At 34.2% G+C, this 22,565-nt stretch overlaps 1 protein-coding gene, 2 long non-coding RNA genes and 7 other non-coding genes across 12 annotated transcripts; 9 read left to right on the forward strand and 1 right to left on the reverse strand.

Moving 5' to 3' along the window:
* Positions 1 to 409: 409 nt before the first annotated feature.
* LOC108487679 (peroxisome biogenesis protein 5) lies at positions 410 to 8,244 on the forward strand. 2 transcript variants are annotated; one of them, XM_053028173.1, is made up of 16 exons: positions 410 to 641; positions 766 to 904; positions 989 to 1,120; positions 1,205 to 1,346; positions 1,578 to 1,771; positions 1,876 to 2,127; positions 2,566 to 2,688; positions 2,809 to 2,964; positions 3,794 to 3,987; positions 4,069 to 4,315; positions 5,232 to 5,316; positions 5,399 to 5,508; positions 5,839 to 6,063; positions 7,059 to 7,124; positions 7,591 to 7,685; positions 7,774 to 8,244. In XM_053028173.1, exons 2-16 carry the CDS (start codon positions 782 to 784, stop codon positions 7,850 to 7,852), a joined length of 2,223 nt encoding a protein of 740 aa, XP_052884133.1. In that variant the 5' UTR covers positions 410 to 641; positions 766 to 781; the 3' UTR covers positions 7,853 to 8,244. The 2 variants fall into 2 exon arrangements, with proteins under 2 accessions (XP_052884133.1, XP_017647541.1); XM_017792052.2 differs by having other exon boundaries at positions 414 to 657.
* Positions 8,245 to 11,165: 2,921 nt separating this feature from the next.
* On the forward strand, positions 11,166 to 11,244 carry LOC128293622 (small nucleolar RNA Z199). Its single transcript, XR_008283802.1, has one exon. It is a non-coding gene; the product is annotated as a small nucleolar RNA Z199 (small nucleolar RNA).
* A 78-nt stretch (positions 11,245 to 11,322) lies between these two features.
* On the forward strand, positions 11,323 to 11,400 carry LOC128293476 (small nucleolar RNA SNORD18). The gene has a single exon (XR_008283657.1). It is a non-coding gene; the product is annotated as a small nucleolar RNA SNORD18 (small nucleolar RNA).
* An 81-nt stretch (positions 11,401 to 11,481) lies between these two features.
* Positions 11,482 to 11,571, forward strand: LOC128293623 (small nucleolar RNA U54). The gene has a single exon (XR_008283803.1). It is a non-coding gene; the product is annotated as a small nucleolar RNA U54 (small nucleolar RNA).
* Positions 11,572 to 11,624: 53 nt separating this feature from the next.
* Positions 11,625 to 11,722, forward strand: LOC128293628 (small nucleolar RNA R64/Z200 family). The gene has a single exon (XR_008283808.1). It is a non-coding gene; the product is annotated as a small nucleolar RNA R64/Z200 family (small nucleolar RNA).
* Positions 11,723 to 13,371: 1,649 nt separating this feature from the next.
* On the forward strand, positions 13,372 to 22,285 carry LOC128293077 (uncharacterized). Of its 2 annotated transcripts, none has more exons than XR_008283120.1 (3): positions 13,372 to 14,573; positions 14,663 to 14,732; positions 22,007 to 22,285. It is a non-coding gene; the product is annotated as an uncharacterized LOC128293077 (long non-coding RNA). The 2 variants fall into 2 exon arrangements; XR_008283119.1 differs by lacking the exon at positions 22,007 to 22,285 and adding an exon at positions 15,840 to 16,556.
* LOC128293645 (small nucleolar RNA U49) lies at positions 13,527 to 13,591 on the forward strand. Its single transcript, XR_008283825.1, has one exon. It is a non-coding gene; the product is annotated as a small nucleolar RNA U49 (small nucleolar RNA).
* On the forward strand, positions 13,777 to 13,922 carry LOC128293644 (small nucleolar RNA snoR2/U65). The gene has a single exon (XR_008283824.1). It is a non-coding gene; the product is annotated as a small nucleolar RNA snoR2/U65 (small nucleolar RNA).
* Positions 13,945 to 14,037, forward strand: LOC128293634 (small nucleolar RNA snoR77Y). The gene has a single exon (XR_008283814.1). It is a non-coding gene; the product is annotated as a small nucleolar RNA snoR77Y (small nucleolar RNA).
* Positions 17,251 to 22,014, reverse strand: LOC108487688 (uncharacterized). Its single transcript, XR_008283121.1, has 3 exons — positions 21,611 to 22,014; positions 21,353 to 21,520; positions 17,251 to 19,327 (listed from the first exon to the last, which is right to left on the reverse strand). It is a non-coding gene; the product is annotated as an uncharacterized LOC108487688 (long non-coding RNA).
* Positions 22,286 to 22,565: the final 280 nt, after the last annotated feature.

The following is a 22,565-nucleotide window of genomic DNA, read 5'->3' on the forward strand; positions in this document are numbered from 1 at the left end:
TTTATTTAAGCAAATATCCTACTAAAATTAAAATTCTTATTTATAAATCTTATACATAATAAAAATAAAAATTAAAATGGCAAATGCGAAATGTCATGAACAATAAAATATATATTTGTCCAAAGCTTATATAAATACTAAAAAGTAAATATAATATATTATACATAACATGATACATCGTCGAAAATAACAAAAAGAAACAATATTTTGAAAAATATCGAAGAAAACAACAATAAATGAATAAAAACCCTCATAATATATTTTAACATTTTCTGAATGGATAATAAGAATTTTGGCAATCGTGAGAGGTCCTATCCCATTGCATCACCCGCACCGCACGCAGCTGTTTTTTTTTTTTTGGAAGAATCACCGGACGAATTACTTTGTACTATTATTTAAGCGTGATTGAATTGATATTAAGTAAGTTGGATATTAATTAAATTAAGAAAATTTTAAAATATTCTTTTATTTTAAAATAAGTTATTTTATGTGAGAATATTTTAATATTTTATTTTTAAAAATATGCGACAATTGTATTTTTAATTTTATTATTATTATTATTATTATTTCCAACAATTATTAAACATAAGAAGAAACAAGAGAAGAGGGGAGAGGATAAAACAGAAGAAGAGGCAGGCAAGGTAAGGCAAGACCCAGGTCAGGCATTTTCTCTCATCCTAACCCTTTCTATTCCTTCCTTGTTTTTAGAAATTTAATTTACTTTAATTTCATTAATTCTTCCTCACTTCTCAATCAATCAATCAGAGAAAAGGAAATAAAGATGTCGATGCGTGAACTGGTTACGGGAGGAGCTGCTTGTGCCGTTCCGGGTTCTTCTTCCTCTTCCTCCAATCCTCTAGGTGCTTTCGCCAACGCTCTTATCGGTTCTTCTTCCAAGACCCAGGTCCTCTTTTCTTTTTATCTTTATTATGATTATAATATCCCTTCTTTAGCACCTGCTAATTTGGATGTTTTGTCTTGTGAGCAGGGGGTGTTGAAGGAGATTCCAAACGCAGCAGCTGCTTCTCCCCACGCCCAATTCTACCCCCACGCCGATGATCCCGTTGCTGCTCTTCCTGGCTCTGAGCTCGACCGCCCCTTTCTCCAATCTAATCCCCAGGTTCCTTTTAAATCTTTTTAGTATGTTTTAATAAAAATAGTAATTTCCATTTACTATTAACAAAAAAAAAAACCCACCCTTCAGGGCTCCGAGTTCATCAGAGGCTTCCGCACTGCCGATGCCAATGGACTCGCAGATGCATGGGAAGAGATACAGCGTCAACCTCACTTTGACCGCGTTTACGAGGGTGCCACGCCAGCACCACCAATTCAACCCTCTCTTGATGGTATTCGGCCTTCTGATCCTCGTTACTGGGTTTTACTTTCTTTTCCTTTTGTTTAGAGGGTATAAAAGAACAAAAAACTGATTCTAGTATTCTCTGTAAATGTGCAACATATGCTTAAAAAAGCACTTCTATTAAGGATATCAACTTCTCTACTCTTATATGTCAAGAAAATTCATCTTTCTACGTACTACTCCTTACCAGTACCCTTCTCACTCTTTGACTCTACTTCAGGACCACCTCAAAGGGTGCTGTCAAGCTTTTTGCACTCCTTTGTTGACAGTAGCCGAAGTGGAATTCCTTTACACCCCACCCCACTTCCTCTGTTAGGATTGTCTCAAGGTGATAAACAGTGCATACGTGATCGTAGCAGCATAATGGCCCGACACATTTTTGCTGATAAGAGTGAAGAATTTATCAATGCTCAGGTTGGGTGTTCTTTATTTGGTTGGTGCTACATGGTGTAATCGGTGCAAAATTACACTCCTGATTTGACACCCCATTTCATGTTTTGCTCATAACATGTTTCCAGGTAAATGCACTCTTGAGTTCATTGGAAATAGAAAATGATATCCATGCCAGGGGACCCATGCCTGGGAGATTTAGAGAACTGGAGGACTACTGGAATGAATCCCAAGGTGTCCTGAAGCCTGGTGCTCATGCTGCTGATGGATGGGTTACTGAATTCAGCCAAAATAGACCACACCATGGTGATCTGGAAGCTTGGGCTCACTCATTTGAACAAAAGCATGGTGCTGGTGGTTGGGCCTCTGAATTTGAGCAGGTAGGAAAGCAGTAATCCTTTATATTAAATGAAAACTGGTTATCAAATTTTTGGAGTGAGTGGATGATATTGTAGCTTCCTTGACTGCATGGATCCGTTTTGTAGCAACATAAAACTTGGTGCTTCTAGGTGAAGTTGATAGGTAGGTTCCTTAATTAACCAGATTGAAACTTGTGTTCTCTTCCTAAAGTGGTATATTGTCAGTTGTCTATTACTATCAAACACTTGATGGTCTTCATCCACATAGCCATCCTATTTTCTATCTTCTGGACTATATTTCTGTCTTCTTGTGTTATTGCAGATGGATATACGTTCCCATTTGGCTTTATCTTTCCTTTTCTTTCTGCTACTATCTCGTGCTTTGAGTAGTCTTTTCGTGCATGTCATCTTTTAGCCTGCTTTTCTTGTATAACACAATTAATGAGCTACAACATACAGGAACAAGCTCAGTTAACATCTGTAGATCAAATGAGAGGGGGAAATATAGAAAGTTTGGCTGCAATTCAGCAGACTAGGATGCTTGCACATACACTCTCTCAAAACAGTGATCCTAAATTTCAGGTTACTTAAAACTGTTTGGCTAAATACTTGCAATATGTCAAAATAGCCCTTAATGATATAATCGTTACTATGCATGAGTTAATATATGCACTTATGTGCTGTATGTTTTGGGGCATGCAGAATTCAAAATTTCTTCAATTTGTATCGAAGATGAGTCGTGGTGAACTTATCATTGACGATAATCAGGTCAAACCAGCATCAGAGAACTGGGCAACAGAATATCAGCAACAGTACAATGGAGGTGCTTCTTGGGCTGATGAATTTGTTCATGATGAGGCAAGTAGAGATCTTGTGGAAGCTAAAGAAGCTTATAGATTAATATGTCCTGATAATCAGTCATAAATTCCTTTTAGCAGTTTCCTCCTTTTTTTCTTCTGCCTTGCCTACATAGACTAAAATGGAACTAACATCACTGACCTTAGGTAGTAATCTCATTCACCAACCCGAGGTGGTTGAAACAAGGTTTGATGATTTGAGAAAGTCCCAAATGGTAATGATGGTTTGGTTAGTGCTATTATCTATATATCTACTATAATTTAACAAATAAAGTGTGGATGACTGATGATTCTGTATTATTACATCTTCAGTTGAGCTTTTAAATCAACTAAACCTGTAAATCTTATATGAGATTATCTATATTTGTTATTTATAAAATATGCTACTCACCGTTTTGGTGGTTCTTAGGATTTTTATGGGCCCAATCCATGAGTCATGGCGTTTGCTACTAAATTGAGCAGTGAGAGCTTATTGATTATAATAAGTTAGAAGATAAACAGTCACTGATGATTCTTCTAATTTTATACCTCTATTTGGTGTTAAACCAGCTAAAAACATTGTAATATATATAAATGTTCTTATTATACAGAATCTGCTACTCTGGTTGGTGGTTCTTTGATTTTCTTCAACCTGATCAATGGGTTGAGGAGTTTGCTACTGTATAAGAACAACTAGGGTCTTTTGATTTGTTTATTCAGGATACAAACTGCAACTAATGATTCTGCGTGTTATGTATTATTTTGAGACTCTTAAACTGTGTGAAGCTCTTATTCTTATTTGAAATATTCTAATTTTTTTCATTTTGTTAAATGTACTTGATGGTTAATAGGTTTTCCGTGGACCTGACCATTGGGCCAATGAATTTGGTGCTGAAAGATTGCAACAAGAGTCTGTTGATGATCAATGGGTCAATGAATTCTCAAAGTTGCATGTTGATGACTGGGCAGAAGAATTTGGTCGTCAAGTTGGTGAGGGGGCTTTGGGAGATAGTTCGTCTGATAACTGGGCAAATTCATATGATGAGTAAGTCTGGTAGTGTTGAAGAAGTTTACTTTATAACCTCTCTTAATTCTACATGAATGTTTTGGTTGTGAAAACTTGTAGGTTCCTTAACGAGCAATTAGCTGCTAAGCAGCGGTCGGACGCTTCAAGGGGTGTTTATGTATTTTCTGATATGAATCCATATGTTGGTCATCAAAATCCTTTAAAAGAAGGTCAAGAGCTATTCAGGAAAGGGCTTTTGAGTGAAGCAGTGCTTGCCCTAGAGGCTGAAGTTATGAAAAACCCTGAGAATGCTGAAGGTTGGAGATTGCTAGGAATAACCCATGCTGAAAATGATGATGACCAACAGGTAATACACTTTGCTCTAGTTTGTCAGAGTTGGATAGTTCATGTGTATTCTTACACCAAAAGACATTGTTTTTGTTTTCTTTAATACTACAAGAATTTCTATTAAGATATGTGACTGCTTGTCTAGTTCAGCCATCTGTTCAGGACCTTTGGTTATGATTCTTTGCCTGGCAAGGTTGACCATTTACCTTTCTATTTCACCTGAATCTAAATAATTTTGAATCATGTCTAATGCCCTGTGAATACTATCATGTTTTAGGAAAGAGAACAACCTATTGATTTAGCAAGCAAGAAAAACTTTCAACACAAAGGATCTATTTTCTTATACTGCTACATTTTGTGTTTTATTTGCTGGCTTGATATAGCCACTTTGGTGTACCATGCAATGTTCATTTCTTATATATGAAAACTTTTACTGGAAAGGGATAGAAGGAGCTATCTTTCGTTTAAACATTGAAATTTGCAATATGATTGATATCATGTTCAGTCAGTGTACCAGATCTAAGGCCGCAGTCTTTGCCTGGCTGCTAATGTTCTGGATCTAACCTATTATCATTTGTTGTGACATGAACTAGTAGTGCATTACATTTCACTTATCATCCACTTCTATTTATTCTTGAACCATGTCAAAACCTTTTTGGCTTAATTGAAATTAATTTGAATGGATAAGGTTCCATCTTAAACTATGTTTATATCAAGCCTATGAAGTGTAATGTTTCACATTTATTGCAAATTGTTTTGGATGATTACTGTGTGTGCTTGTCATTATTTTGAGACTTTCATGGATTATGCAAGATCTTTTTATACTTCTGTTATTCTTGATTAATGCATCTGCAGTTTTATGTGGTCTTTATTGGGGTCCAAATATTTGACTTTGTAGAAAAAATGTAATTCACTGATTAGATATCTCTGTACAGGCTATTGCAGCAATGATGCGTGCTCAGGAGGCCGATGCTACCAATCTGGAAGTACTTCTTGCTCTTGGTGTGAGTCATACAAATGGTTAGTGAATGCTTATCCCTTTAATCAAGATGAGATTAAAATTTTGGAGTGTCTAACAAATAATACTGTTTGAAAAGTTCAGAATTGGAACAGACTTCTGCTTTAAAGTATCTATATGGATGGTTATGTCATCACCCAAAGTATGGTACTCTTGCGCCGCCGGAGCTTGCTAATTCTTTGTATTATGCTGATGTAAGTACACTAGGGTATAATTCTTTGTTTTTTTGGTTGGTTTTTGTCTTTTGGAACAATGCCTTGATACTGCAATCTTGGTTTGAGTGTAAGCCGCTTCCTCTAATGTTACTGTGGGATTGTTTGCTTATGTTGTGAATGCTGTGATTACAAGTGTCTTTTTGCATATGATTTCCATGACTGCAGTGATTATATTTTGGACTTAGAGTTTTACATACGGTGACAGGAAATAATTTTCCTTAAGATTACTAGAAGCTTATCCCTAACATTACATTTTGGAAATGTTATTGTTATATTCTGGTGTTAATCAAAGTGTTTTCTGCCATGCAGGTTGCTAGATTATTCAATGAAGCTGCTCAGATGTCTCCTGAGGATGCTGATGTACACATTGTCCTCGGTGTTCTGTATAATTTGTCGAGAGAATATGATAAGGCCATTGCATCTTTCAAAACTGCTTTGAAACTTAAACCTAATGATTATTCTCTTTGGAACAAGCTTGGTGCAACACAAGCCAACAGTGTGCAGAGTGCTGATGCAATATTAGCTTATCAACAGGTAGCCTCTTCATGATTCCCCCTTGAATAGTGGTGGTCTATCTGTATACCACATTATATGCTAATTTCATAGTTACTTTTTTTATAAATAAAAATTTATTTTCCCTATCCTAAAATTTTGGGGTTCTCTTTACTAAGTTGGAGTACCTATAATGTGTGAAATTCAAAATATATGAGTACTAGGATTTTACCAAGGATCAATTTGTATGGCGTGTTGCTCACTATTTTGCATGTTAGGCCAGAATAAAAAAAAATGAATTATGAAGGTGTTGACAATGTTGGCATGGGTGCTGTAACTACCTGAACCATTTGAAGTCCAAGATGTAAAAAAACCACTTTTTTGAGTAAATTAAGGTGAATATGTAAATTTGTGCTTCTTGTATCAAGGGGGATTTGTCGCTTCTATACAAAAAAGTGTGCCTAGGACTTGGCTTGTGCTTAATCAATTGAAAGGATGGCATAAAGAAATGCAAAACATGTGATAACCCAACATGTCAGTCTTTTGTGTGCCAAACTCATATGGGTTGCATCATGATTTCCTCTATTTCTCTTCTTTCTTATCTTTCAATGGTAAAGTGATGCATTGGTGTGTTATACAGCTCTCTGATAGGGTTGAATTATTTACTTGCTCCATCGTTGTAACCTTAGGCTGCTAAAAAGATTCTCCAAATAACATGTTGCACCTAGTTGGGCCTTAGAAGACAAACTAGCTCTACTATTAAGCTCCATGTAATTAGTTATTTGATTTGTTGAAGCTATTAGTTAATTTAGATGATTTGATCATGCACTTCCTCAATTTACATATACCCTTGATCATCTCTTTCAAAATGCCTTTTTTAATGCATTCAGATCTTGCATATGCAATTTGATTTGTTTAGCCTCTGTTTCTGAGATTGTCCATTTGAAAATATTTGATGATAAACTTCCCTTTGCCTGTGGTGGCCATATTTTTAGCACTATTGAATTTAGTCTTTTGGTCTATGTCTGGATCTTTAGGCACTAGATTTGAAGCCAAACTATGTGCGTGCTTGGGCAAACATGGGTATCAGTTACGCCAACCAGGTTTGTTAAATCCTGCACTGTTCTCTCGTTGTCTTGACATTCATGAAATGGGAATTGCATTTCGTACTTTATGTCTTCATTTCCTTATTGCATATTTCTGAGATTGTCAATCCTTCTAAATGAAAATTTACTAGCATACTCAGGTTCCACAAATTTACTACGCCACATTAAAAGGGGAAAAATAAATATTCAGTAACTAGTTCTTTGGAAAATATGCTCTGCAAGAAATCTTTGTTCTGTATGAACCATGGTTCTTGGTTGGAGTTTTGAAGTGCTGCATGGAATTGAATGGCTTCAGGAAATCTTTAATTGTTAAGAGTATTGTTGTGAATCACTAAATTTTTCCCATTGAGAAAAAAAGAAAAAGAAAAAGATTTGGATATCATCCGTCTGAGTATTCCTTTTCTCAATTGAGGGCTGCAATGCAGTTCAATCTGATTGAGCATGTAAACAAATTTGCTTCCAGGGTATGTATGAGGAGTCGATCCGATATTATGTTCGAGCACTGGCAATGAATCCCAAGGCTGATAATGCATGGCAATATCTAAGAATATCTTTAAGGTATCATCCTGAAGTAGAGAATATGTCTTCTAATCATGCGAACTAGTTCCACTTACGTATCTTCCATTTTTCGTTTTCATTGTTGCAGCTGTGTCTCGCGGAATGATATGGTGGAAGCTTGTGATTCCAGGAATCTTGAGCTTTTACAGAAGGAGTTTCCTCTATGAATAGAATATGATTTCGAATTTTTAAGTAGGATGGGTATCATGACTAACTGAAACAGGGGCAAAATGTTACTGTCAAAAATCAATTCAAAAAGCTGTAGATGCTGATGTACCCCTGACAGGTTGCAGCTAGGGCCATGCTGGTAGATGGTATCTGGGGGGAACGAATAATGTTTTGTATATTTTATTTATGTCTCAACGCCATGAAGCATGTAATTTTGTTAAACGGGGTATGGGATGGTTGATAGCGAAAGATAATGTTTGTTAGGTGAGAGGAAAGCAGGAAAAGCAATTATGGACTAGTGATTAGCTGCAATAAGCTACTTTCTCTCTCATTTAAATGTAATTGCTGATTGTTGAAAATGGTACGGAATGACGAACAACTGGTCTACCAAGTGCAATTTGCATCATCTTTGACTTGATTCAGCATCTCCACATCCACCCTACTTGGGTTAGGGTATTAAAAACTGCATAACCAAAATCACAAAAATACTGTCTGCTGCCGTAACGGTTATGGACACATTGTAGTTTATCTTTTATAGCCTTTTGGATTGAAAATATTTGGAGAAAATTCAAGCAAAATCGAAGTGTTCCGTATGAGGTGATCATTCAAAAAATCAAGATGGGTATGAGGTGTTCAGTATGGTTATCTTTTATAACCTCACAAATCATCTTGTAAAAGTTGATGTGAGATATGTATTTGTATCAAGAAAAAGCAGGTTGGGATTGAATTGAACAAAATGAAAAGTACAAAAACTAAAAATTGAAAATTTTCCATTTTTTGGCCGAACCCCCCTTATCATCTCCTATTTCCTTATCCCCTTTCTTTCCCCCATTAATTAGCCAAATCTATTAGGAGAAAGCTGTCCGTTTAGGAGAAAGCTGTCCGTTTTCTTCAGCCTTTTCATATCCCGCTTCTTTCCCATTATCTCTCTCTCTCGGTCTCATTTCAGTATTTCCTCTCATTCTTTTTCATGAGAGGGAGAAACCCAAAGATTTTATCTGCCGTTTCTAAATAAAACCTTCTTCAATTTCCTAGCAAAGATGTATTTCATTGACATAATGATGTTAGAACATGAGCCTATTTCACAAAAGAAATCTTATTGTTTCTAAGCTTAAAGCAACAAGTGCGTTTTGTACATTACTCTGAGTAAGCTCTAAATACTACAGGAATTTCTTCTGCAGTCTAATTGTCCAAAACGCTCCCAGGCTCATAAGGGCGGATATCTGATAGGGTATCTTCTTCAATTGTCTCATCAGATATGGCATTAATGTATACATTGTCCCACATTGCTACGATGTCTCCTTTTTTTGGCGCTTTTTGCTCAGCATGAATAATCCCTCTCTACACAAATGATTCAGATATGTGTGGAATTATCATGAGTTCCCACTTAATTTCTTCACCATCAAACGAGCCCTTCTTCTTTCTTGCCTCATTTCCAAATCTTTCTTTCTTTGCCTTAAATCTGGCTTGAATCCTAAGCCAAAATGATCCTGCTTTTCTTTCACTACTGGGGCCACTATTCTGCACTGAAGGTGTTTTTCAAGCCCTTTTCCTAGCAAAGCTCATTTTCCTACCATCATATCTAATCCCATTCTTGTGGTTTTAGAGATTTTCGGCACCGAGATTCTATTTTCTTTCGTAATGAAGGTTGCATTCACGAACTCCAAGAAACCGGAAAGAACATTCAATTGCCTCGTCACTCGTCTCTAGATACAGCGCATTGCTAGTCATAGCCGCGATGATATCCTCTTCGACGTTTATTGTCACCAGCTGCCCTTCTGATACTAGCTTCAACTTCTGATGTAGGGATGAAGGCACCGCCCCTGCTGAATGTATCCATGGTCTTTCTAGTAAGCAGTTATAGAAGGGCTTAATATCCATAACCAAGAAATCCACCTCATAAGTAGTTGGGCCAATTAATAAGGGTATCTCAATTCTCCTCATGACTCTTCTTTGTGTACCATCAAATGCTTTCACTATGTTCTGGCACTCTTTCATGTGTGAACTATCCACAGGTAATCTGTTCAATATGGATAAAGGCAATACATTTAATGCTGACCCATTGTTTACCAAGACCCCTGGCAATGTGTACCCTTTGCATCTAGTGGTAATATGCAAAGCCTTAGTGGATCCCCTGCCCCCTGGCGAAATTTCATCATCATTGAAGTAAATGAAGTTATCAGCACTTATATTGTTAACTAGTCGGTCTAGCGTACTAACTGATATATCATTGGCCACATACGTCTCATTTAAAACCTTTATTAGTGCATTTTTATGTACTCCGAACTCTGAAGCAAAGCTAACAAAGATATGCGTGCTGGCTGTTTGTGCAGCTGTTCTACGACGTTGTACTCACTAACGTTTTAGATCGTTTCTATTTTAGTCACTTTCCATTAAATGACATTGTCTTTTTTAACTAGTATAATAACATATTTAGTCCTCGATATTTACACATTATATCAATTTGATTCTCAAACACATATAATTAAATATGAATAAATTAAATAATTATTATATATTATATAAAAATAAAAATAAAAGATGAAACTTTACCAAAATGTTCAAATCGATTGGGGTTTTAGTTAAGAATCTACTTGTAAAATTTCACCCAACATCGACTGATGACAGTTTGCTTCATCATCTCCACATAGCCATCAGAGAGATTCAATATATAGGATGAAATTGATTTGAAATTTTTGTTTTTATAATTATCTCAATCAATTTTTTGAAAAACAATTTCTTCTTTCTCTGTATGTATTCCCTTACTTGCATTCCTTTTTTTCTAAAAAAAAATAGTTTTGATTTTCTTTTAACAATTTCATTACTTGATTATATTTATTCTTATTGATATAATATCTAAAATTATTTATAGCCCTTTCTTAACCTACAAATAAAAAGATAATACCTTTCAACACACTCGAACTTATGTACTCTTGCATTGGCAATAATACCCCTACACCTCACATGTTAGAAAAAAAGAAAGAAAGAAAAAGCCCAAAATCTAAACTCAGCCCATAAAGGAAGAGCTGGAATTTTAAAGGACAAGAAAACTGTTCGATCCGTTTTCAATTATTAAGCAATTCAGCCCATTTCAATGCTCTAGTCCCAGTGGTAAACGCCGCCGTTGCAATCTAGGGTTTATAGCGCGACCTCCCCAATTAGATCTATAAATACCATGAAAACCCAAACTTTCGCCACCTTCCCCTCTTCTTCACAACTAGGTTTCATTTCGTTTCCTTTCAGCTTTCAGATCTATGGTTTATTGCTTTCATTTCCTGGAAAATTTCTTTCCTTCGTATTGTATCTGTCATCGATCAGTTGATGAGAAAAAAAAACTGCAACAATATGAATGGATTTATTCCATGATTACTTGTATTTAAGTCTGATGATTGTTCCTTTGTTTTATTTATTTATTGAAATTTATTAAAAAATTCTCCATTTTTTTGGCTGTAAAGTTCTTTAAAATTTTGAGATATGATGAGGTTTAATTGGTCCGTGTTTCTGATTCAACAGTGACAGACAAAGTTTTTTACCAAACTCTGATCTCAAAATTCAACTTGCAATATTGTTTCTATTTTTGGATTAAAAGTTTCAATTTGTGTATCCAAGTTGAGAAATTAATTTGATTAGCTCTATGATTATTGAGCCTAATATGGGCAATATACGCTATTCCGATTTGCAGAAATGAGCAGAAATTTTGAGAGAAAGAATGGGAGCTAATTTTGAACATTGTTTTGATTTCATCTTTTGTTAAAATGCTTTATTCTAAAACTTCTGCTGTGATGAATTATGAAATAAATTCACATGTCAGACTTCAGAGATTTTTTTAAAAATTTATGAGAAGAAAATTCGTGTCTTCTGAGCAGATATGTATATTTTTTATATCCTCTATTTTATGGAACGGATTTAATGAAGAGAATAATTATATTTGCGCTTTATAATATACAAATTAGAAATTAGTGATGGAGAGTTTAATTTTTATTAAAGATATATTTACTTAGAATGTGAAGAACTAGTTATTAAAGGATTAGTTTAATTATTAAAACATCTCAATTCCCAGCAACTGTTTTGGTTCTCAACGTTATAAAAAATTGTTTTGGTTCGTCCTTTCAAATCTGTTGATGTTTGTATCGTTGTTCTTTAGTCAGTTTATTGACTATTATGTGTTTTTTTGCTTATCATTTATCTTTTTGCATTTTCATTCCTGTTTTGGGTAGTTTGTTTAGATGGGAAGGTTTCGTTTTTTTCGGATTGGCTTTTTGTTCGATTTGTTCTTGTCATATGGGGTCATTGGTTTTTTGCTATTCGAGATAATGGTCCTAGTTTTTTGGGCTGGGAGAATGGGCATGATTTTGGAGGCTTAGTTAACGTGACTAGTGATAATAGGTATTTTTTAATAGTTTATTCTCTTTTCATTTTCCATTTTTTTCCTTTTACTCCCCTTCCTTTATTTTGTCCGTCTCATTTTAAAATTTTCCTTTTAATGTTTTTTAACTTTTTTGTAATCGACGCCCAAAGGACTGCAAAGACACTCTGCCCTTTCTGTTTTTTGAGATTTTTGGAATCCTTTGCTTCATAAGGTATGAATCATTGCTTCAACATTGTATTTTCCGTTTTCTGTTTTTAATTTAAGAATAATGCTTTTTTATTTCTATTTCTTGGTTTATTTTATGGTTTTTGGTTTTCAGGTTTAGAAATTACTAATTTTATTCGTTTTATTTTTTTTCTTAGTAAAATATTTTGAATCTGGTTCAGATTTTTTAAGTTTACTGGTGTTAATATTCGTTCTTATTCTGCAGTTCGAATTTAAGATCTAGTTTTATTTTTTTTCTTCCTCATTGTGTTAATTTTCGTTCTTATTCCGCTAAAGGGATATAGGCCCGTTCCCTCCCCTAATAATAACGAAACCAATTACTCGACTTCTCTATATATTTTATTTTACTGATGAAAATAAAATAAAAATATTATAAAAAAGATTTGGTATAAAGACGTGAAAGAATATATAATTTAAGTACCAATTTGTGGATTAAATTTATAAATGTTTATAAGACATGAATAATAATATCATATTATTTAATAGGTATTAAACTATGGGATTGAATTGGCCGGTGAAAGTTTAATATACTCGGAATTACTCAAACCAATAAAAGCAGGATGTCAAATTTGAGCATGTCAAATTTGGGGATAACTGAGCAAATTTTGAATTTTTTAAAATATTTTTAATAAGTTCTTTTTTTTATTTATAAATATTTTCATTATGTTTTAATTTTCTTTTATATTCTGATATTTATAGATTGAATATATATATATTAAAATGGATGGAAACAGATTAATAAAACTAATAGTTTAGGCATATGGAGTTTGTAGGAGTATCTTACATCAAGCATTTTGGGCTTTGAAAATCCCTTTCGGTTTATTTAAAATTACCAAAATAAGCCCAATTTGATGAATTTCAGTCTCTCTACAATTTTCAATTTAGAGATCTAGGATTTCTTTCAACACCGTTGCTCTTTATAAAATCGTACTCAAGTTTCTTCGCCATATAATGAAAAGAACAAGTCATTCTAGGGTTTATCTGCGGAACTCTCCCTTTTACTCTCTGTTTTTGTTTTGTTTTGTTTTGGTTTAAATTTGTTTTGAAATGTAGAAGAAAAAGTGTTTTATAGTTTGAAATCCCAGTGAGGAAGAATTCCCATAGATAGGAAGTGCCGTATGACACTTTAATCAGCGGCGGCAACGCGCTAAGGAACATCCCCGTCTTCCCAACCGCCAATTCTCAGCCCTCTGATATTTGTTCTTAGGTGTTTGATGGTTGGCCGGGAAATTAGGCGGGTGCTTCCTCGAAGCGTGTTCTGCTGTGTGAGTGATTTGAAACGGGTCTCTGAGGGTTTTCTTTTGAATGAATTTTTTATCTATCATTTTGGGTCCGATGCCACGTCGCCGGTAGCCAAGAGCAGTGACCGGCGATGCTATGATTGGACCGATATAAATTTCATGTTTCGCTTGCTGATAGGAACCTGTGGATCTGAAACATTGTGATCTACGGAGCCGTTTTTGGCGATTACAGTTTATAAAAATGGATGGATTGTGGAAGCCAATGAGGATTTCATTATTATAGTTGGAATTACCGACTGAATATTTAATTTATTTTGATGTCAACTCGACTGGCTGTCTGAGGTTTCTTACAATCTCTTTTTTCTTGCTGGCTTCATATTGTAGGAATTATTGAGCCATTTAAAAAATAATTATTTTTGTCAAATATGAAATTGATTTTAAAAAGTAAAAAAAAATTGAAGTGATGAGTCAAAATTATCGCAACAAATTTTCAATCAATAATACAATCTAAAATCGAAATCGAAATCGAAATATCAAACCAGAACCCAAAACTCAAATAAAAACCCAAATTGAAACCTCACCCTACACTTAAACTACAACACTTCATAAACCCATTTATTAGCCGTTTCTTTCCATCTCTCTCGGTATCCCTGTTTTGTTTTCATTTTCTTCCTCATTTCTTATGCTTTCATAACAATTCCTCAAATATATCTCTTCAACCCAAATCTTCTCCCATTTCTTTATTGAGACTCTCTCTCGGTCTCTTTTGAATTTTTTTCCTCTCATTTTTTTGCTCTGGGTAACCAAAGGCCAAAACATACAAACACGCTACACTGTTTTTTGTGGTTTTTGAAATCCCCTGCTTCATCGGGGACTGATTTTGAGGTATGAATCTTGAACTCTGTCTTTGTCTGTCTCTGCCTTTTCATTTCTATTTTGGTTTCAGATCAATGTTTTTTATACTTATATTACAGTCGGTTTATTTCTCTGCCGTTTCTTTGTTGCGATTTTTGTAACCCCTGCTTCATCGGAGACTGATTTCAGGTATGAATCTTTGCTTCAACATTATCTTCGGCTTTCTCTGTTTTAATTTAAGAATTATGCTTTTTTACTAGCGTTTTTTTTTTTTGCTGTGTGTTTGAAATTTATTGATGTGGTCTGTGAGTTACTTTGTGGTTGTTTTATGCTATATCAGTTGGTTATTATTAGGATTTTCTAAATAGGTGACCTAAATTAAAAAAAGTAGGTGTTTAAAACAAACGACAGATACATGAACAAATATTATTAGGATTTAATTTGTTTTTTCAATAAAGTTTACAATCACCGAACTGTTCTTTATATTAACTCCTCTATATTAAATGATAAACCAGGTCTGATCCAATTTAATATTTATAAGAATATTTTAGAAATATTTTAATTAATTGTTTTGCAGAAATTTAAATAATGCATATATAATTATTTCAATAGTTTTCCATTCTTTATAGAAATGCAAAGTACCCACTAAACGATCAAAACCGGCATATAGGATTCCTGACTGGGACATTCTGTTTCTTGATATGTACTTTAGTTTTAAAAAATAATAATAATCTAATTGGAATGCTTGTTAATATTGATATTGATTGAAGAATTGAAGAATTTCAACCAATTTGCTAATTGCAAAGGTTTTTTGTGGATTTGGTTTTCATGATCATATACGGTGGAGATTGTCAAGATTCGTGTATGCATATATGTTTTCTTTTTCATACTGCTAGGTGCTTGCATTTATTAGTAAGGATTGGGTTTATTTTCTTTAAAATAGTTGAGATTGTTCGTGTTCTATTGGGTATGATGTGCGAATGGATTTTGATTGGAAGTTTTTGGTAAACCCATGGTTTCTCTGTATATCAGCTGAATAGAAAGTTTTTTGTGATTATTGATATATACATGTGGTGAATTAGTCGGATTTTGGTTAAAGATAAAGAGTTATATTCATATGTGTTAGCTAGCCTTACATGAAGGGAAATTGAGTTTATGGTTTTTACGAGATTGAAAACAAAATTCTAAAGAATGAGTAGTAGGTTTTTGCTGTTGTTTCCAAGGGCATTGATTTTTTTCTCTATTGCTTTTTGTCCTTTGCATTTATAGTACTTTCCCGCTTCCTTTGGCTTTCAGTGCTTCTAGGTATTTGGACACTCATGAATTGTTTGACGAAATGTCCCAAACAATATTGTATTCTTGAAACTTGAAATGGCTAACCAGTGACTCGTTATAATATGTCAATTAGAGTATTTTATTGAGTGAAATCCAAAGCGAGCGTTTAGTTGCTAGAAATTGAGATGTTTTATTGCTGTGATTGAGGTGCATAAATATTGTTAATTGAGATGTTTAAGTGCTGCAAATTGAAGTGTTTAAATGCTGTAAACTGAAGTGTTAAAGTGCTGCAAATTGAAGTATTTAAACGCTGTCATGTTTATGGCTGTGATTGAGGTGTATAAATGTTGTTAATTGGGATGTTAAAGTGTTGTAAGTTGAGGTGTTTAAATGCTGTAAATTGAAGTGCTTAATTGCTGTAAATTGAGGTGCTTAAATGATGTAAATTGAAGTGTTTAAGTGCTGCAAATTTCGGTGTATAAATGAGTCTAAAATTAGTTATTGCACTGCATTTTTGGTGATTAAATGCAGTCGAAAATAAGTTAGAAAACAAAATTGCACTTGATGTTATTTTAAAACATGTTATGTTGTCATTGTAAGCTGTCTGAATATTCGTTTACACTGTCCAAATAATCACGAACATAAGTTGTATTATTGATATAAAATAAGTCACTGTAATGATGCAATTTAAGTTGCTTGAACGTTATAAATGGAGGTTGGCTTAATATGCAATTGGTATATTTGTGATGTTGTGGACGTGGTTTGAGTTGCTAAGAAAAGATATGACCATAAATTAAATAGAATGATATGAATTGTTGTAAGGATGATAGTTGGTTGAGAAGCTTGTAATGCTTGACAGTATTGCTTGTGTTATTATCTAAATGGTGTCCATTGGTGCCAATTAAGGTAAGGTATGCTTCATTCCATCCATTCCTTCTTTTTTTTGTTTTCATTATTCTCTCTTCCTCCCTTCTCGTACTTTGCGGATTCTCTTTTGGTCTCTTCCCCTGCTTCGTGGGAGAGTCATTACAGGTACGAAATTTAATTTTAACTGTGTATTTGCCTTTTCATGTATTTTTTTAATTTCAGATCTATGTCTCTCTTCTTCTTTTTTTTTTCTGTTGGTTTTTTGGTTTTCATCAGCTTTTGTTTGAGTTTTTGGTTCTCAGCGTTAAGAAAAACTGTTTTGGTTCGTCCTTCCAAATCTGTTGATGTTTGTATCGTTGTTCTTTAGTCAGTTTATCTATGGGAATTCTTCATCACTGGGATTTCAAACTATAAAACACTTTTTCTTCTACATTTATAAACAAATTTAAACCAAAAAAAACAAAAACAGAGAGTGGCAAAAAACCAGGACCACTATCCCGAGTGGCAAAAAACCAAAGGCCCAGTAGGACCAGAACAAAAAGAACACGAACCCAATCCAAAAACCACGAAACCGTCCCATCTAAACAAACCACCCCAAAACAGAAATGAGAAGGCAAAAAGACAAATCATAAGCAAAAACAACACGTAGTAGTCGATAAACTGACTAAAGAACATCGATACAAACATCAATAGATTTGAAAGGACAAACCAAAACAGTTCTTCATAACGCTGAGAACCAAAAACTCAAACAAAAGCAGACTGAAAAACAAGGAAAGACGCATAGATCTGGAAATTAGAACAGAGATGAAAAGGTAGAGACATTCTAAAGACGAAAACCCAAAAACCAACAGAAAAAAAGAAGAGGCATAGATCTGAAATTAAAAAAATACATGAAAAGGCAAATACACAGTTAAAGTAAATGTTCGTACCTGTAATGCCTTTTTGCATCGGGTGTAAAATTTATATAAAAATTATATTTAATATAAATTTGTGTAAACCGCACAGTTAGGTCTGAAGCATGGCAGTGATAAATATAAATTTGTGTATATTTAATATAAATATAATCACTAACCGCACAGTTAGGTTGAAAGGTACTGGCCACATATGCCAAGCTCACTTCCATGCATACCTAGCTAAAGGATAAGCATTGTATAACTTATGCATATTATAAATAATTACTTACATTCCTCAAGCTTTGCGGGGATAAATATCATAAGCATACTCCATTGGCGAGTACCTTTCAACCTTTTCAGGCATACCTCAATGAAGGTACAATTATATAAGTAATTACAAGTTTTCCAGGGAAAAATATTGTGCAAAGTTCAAGCAAATATTTCCAGGAACTTAGCTTTTAATGCGTACTTCTACTTCTCAAACACTTAACCTACGAGACATACTTGCTATTCTTAGACACAGCCTTCAAGGCATACTTCGTCTTCTTCGGCACTTAGCCTTTAAGGCAAACTTCATCTTCTCAAATACTTAGCCTTCAAGGCATGCTTCGTCTTCTATGACACTTAGCCTTCAAGGCATACTTCATCTTCTTAGAAACAGGCTTCAAGGAGGCATACTTCAACTTCTCAAACAACTAAAATTTTCAAAAACAAAGCCTCTTCAGGCACATTTAACCTTCTAAGGTAAATAGCGTTTCTAATAACACCTTGCACATTTATACTTTGCCTCCAAGGCTTCATACATTAATACTTTGAATGTTTACACCTTACCTTCAAGACCTTGTGTGAATTTCATAAGAACAATCAAATCACAAACTTCGCAAAAATTTCCTCCAATTTTACGAAACAAAATAGACAGAACTTGCCCAGAACAAAGAGACTTCACTAATACTTTTTTTCTCAGGTAAGGTTACTTTATAACCTTCCCTTCAACCGAGGGCAATTGTTACACATATCCTCAGTTAACATACCTTCACCAGACCCCATCAATTGGGACAACCCCACCAAACAGAATAACCCCGCCAATCACCACTCTCTCTGCCCAAGGCCACGTCAGGCCAAGCTAAACCACTCTGTTGTCACTACTCTTTAACCTGGTTACATCAAATCACATAGCCACCCTAATAGGGCACACACTTTGAATAACAAGCCCACCAATAAAACAGGGACACATGGCTTATAAGTGTTCCCCTTAAATACTCCCCTCAAACCTTATAGCAAGAGGGGACCAATCTATCTACTACCACTTACAACTCTCGGCCCATTGAGTGAACTGCCTCCGACCTTCTTGCCACATTCTTATGTTATACCAACAAAACCCTCAGTTGAATAAAGTTTAGGTTTTTTTTTTAAAATATTTTTTACTTATTAGAAAAATGTATATTGTTATATAATTCACGTTAAGTATTTTATCTTTTACAGCACTAGAAGAGATCTACTTGAACAACAGTTTTTTATAAAACATCTAGGCCAAACAAATCCTAAACATCAAAATTCAAAACAAACATGTCAGTAGATCCAATATTTCAAGGAGAGAGCAGCAAAATACCAAAAGCTTATTTGAAGAAACACAATTCTTGGTTAAGCAAATGCTTTAAATCAAATTGCTTCCGGGAACTGGGACCAAGAGCAGTAATATAAATAACATCAGGCATGATTCTCTACTTACATACTCCAGACCTCCTAAAGCTGGGAAATGCCAAAACACCATTGCCAAGTCCGATAGAAAATAACCAATAGAGAACCGTACAAGAGAATGATTAGGAAAAAACCAATAAGAAATATGTTTCAAGTTAACCATCAACAAACAATACCAAGCATGTTACAGGCAAAGTTGAAGGAAAAGAAAGTTATCATGATCAAAGTTTAGCAAATTGTAAAGCAGCATTGAACATCTTTTGCAAACCACATACCATTAAATTATAGAAATTGGTAGTCCAAATATTAGTGCATCTTATAGACTAATTTGAACTCCCAAGACTATGTAAATAAAAGGAGAAGAATAAACCCAGACAATCAGTTCACATATTGATAAAATCGTAGCTTACCCCTAAGATTATGTTCGATATAATAGAGCTTCTATTAACAATCAAGTCATTACTGGAATCCTCATCAAAAAGATCTGAGAATACTAGGAGGTAGAGAGAAGCCCATGCTGCAATTGAAGCATGGAAAGTTGATAATCCCCTGTACAAGATAAAGCTATCTAGACCAATGTTGCAAAGAAATTTAGGAAAGAAAGTTATATTTTGAACAATTTCTTATACAAGAAAAAGGAAAAGAAGAAAAGAACATAGGACAAAATTGCACCGATTGTTCCATTCCACTTTTTCTATACCACTTTGTTTTCCGTATCCTTTGAAACAAAAGGGGCTGATAAAACCTGTTATATCATAGACCTAGAGGGAGAGAGACTATCTCAAAACAGTGCTAAAAGGCTGTTACTTAGAATCGAGGGTTAGTGTCAGATACAATATAAGGATGCGACCAACATGGGTATACTAAACCTTTTAAAGTTTTTCCATATATTTAGATCATCATACTTTAGAAATAAAAAAGAAGAGTCTGGGTAACATAGTTTAAAAAGACAGATAACTCAATACGTTGCATTAATCTCAAAAACATTTCAACTATCAAAAATACCAACAAATAGACCCAAAAAGAGAAGTGAAATTAACTTTACCATATAAAAAGGAAATTCTTATGCAGCTACTCAATTTACTTCTAAAGCTAAAGCCAAGTTATGATATTTAATGATAGAATTTCATTATGTTTCCAATGCATGATTCTTTTGTTTGGAAAGTTCAAATACTCCCAATGTAAGAATATCTGACTATGAGTATCAGAAATTAGATAAATATGTACATTCTGTTTTCTAAAAGTGAAATGTGAATTCCGTTGTACTGATGACAAATCTAATACTGCAGTTCTAGGCAGTCCTAAATTAAGATAAAGTGGTTTAAATCTAATCTTCAGTGGGTTTCGATAATTTCCCTAAATAGTCCACAAACTTTGGCAACTTAGAACAAACCTAATAAACTACTCCAACTTGGGCATGGACAGCAAATGTAGATATGGATGACTTTGACCCAAAATTCAAAGATACAGGTCCAAAAGTGGAACCACTACCAGGGTCTTTTAGTCGTCAGTGTGGAGCTGTCTTATCCTAAGTTTCCCAAACCCTTTTATGCTTCATTTGAGGTTAGAATCTCGGGAAGGCGGGCCTTTTATTAGCGTTAGCACAATTTAGTTGCATCCTTGTTGGTGCCAAACCATTTTTTTCTCAACCAACCTATTCTTCCTCTCCGTTTTAAGGTACTATTCACAGTCATTCTCTTTTTCTTAATTGCCAATTTCAAAGCCTATTCCTAAATTCTGGATAAAAATGAATTGTAGAAACTGGCCGAATATGGTTCTAAGCAATTTTATACTACCATGACTATTACCATTCCAAGAAAAGAAAAAGCTACTTATGGAGCTAATCTATCAACAAAGATTTTGGAACAAATTTTAAGTAACACAAACTAGATAAGGCTGAGGATGGTTTACCAAGTGCCAAGATTAGAGTGTATTGAATTTATAAAAGATGGAAATGAAAAAAGAAGATTATAAAAGCCATTGAATTTGACCGAAATCTACGAAGAAGGAGCTGAAAAAAATTCCAATCCACCAAAAATGTCGTTGATGAAAGCAAAAGCATATTGGACTACTTACTAGTTTGCAGGTGATGATGCCCCCAAAGTATGATGCGAGCCAATAAAATTCTTTAGTTAAAACGGAGCGCAAATCCACCATACTGCTGGTAGAGAAAGACAGGGTAAGACAATATTGGATCAAAGACATGTGCAAACCTATCTGTCAGAAAACAACAGTTGCAAAATCCTGTTCAAAACAAATAATTACCATGGGTATATAAGAACATCATACTAGTAACACAGAATGCAAATTGCTGACAGACAGAGACGGCCTTACCTTTACAAACAAATCCAAAGGTAAATTGAGAAGATACTTGGTTACTTACAGAGAAAGGAAAGGTGAAGAAGAGGGGGGGGGGGGATGTAGGCGGGGAGGTCAGAGAGGAGAGGAGAAGACTTTATTGTTGATGTTGGGTGTCTCTCCTAACCGAGATAGGTGTTGCTCAGTTTTTAATAAATCATCTCTAGTAATACATTTTAAAAAGTTATCATATTCTTCGAAAGGAATGAGAAGGACCCTTATTGTATTGTATTGCTTTCACATAGAACCACTTAGCGTTCCATTCAAACCCTTCTCTTCGAGAGTGCTCTCTCTATCTCTAAGACGGTTGTGCTTTCAAGGCACTAGCTTTCTCACGGACTGGATCACTTGCCTTTGTCTTTGTCCTCGCAGATACACGAGTAAGACTATACAGTAAAGGGGACAGAAACTACTCATACAGCTCCCAAGAAGGATTAGATGGAGATGGGTTCGAAGGGGAAAGGACGGAAATAGCACAGGCCGGGGGATTCCATTCTGAGAGTGTTAGAACGTATGGAAGAAGAATCCATTTATGCTGTTTTATATAAATATAATTAAAAGTTTTACTTAATGTCAAATTATCTTTAGCATATTTTAATACTCAATATAATTTAACCTTCAAAAATATAATATTTTTATTTGTTGAAATAATACTTAACATTTTTATAAATAATGGTTAACTAGTAAAATAATTATATATGATTTCTCATTAAATATAATAAATAATTTAAAGTGGTTGCAAAAGAAATTAATTAAAATACATTTGAATTGTTAGGTGGGTAGTAATTTTAAAAATTTAATATTTTTACTAATATCTCTATTAAAAATAACAATTCAATTAGTTTTAAAAATTAGACCAAATTTAACTTAAAAAATAAGGAAAAATTTGAAAAAAAATTAAATGTCAATTTTATCAATACCCATATATTTT

This window comes from Gossypium arboreum, chromosome 5 (assembly GCF_025698485.1).
Source record: "Gossypium arboreum isolate Shixiya-1 chromosome 5, ASM2569848v2, whole genome shotgun sequence".
Taxonomy (NCBI): domain Eukaryota; kingdom Viridiplantae; phylum Streptophyta; class Magnoliopsida; order Malvales; family Malvaceae; genus Gossypium; species Gossypium arboreum.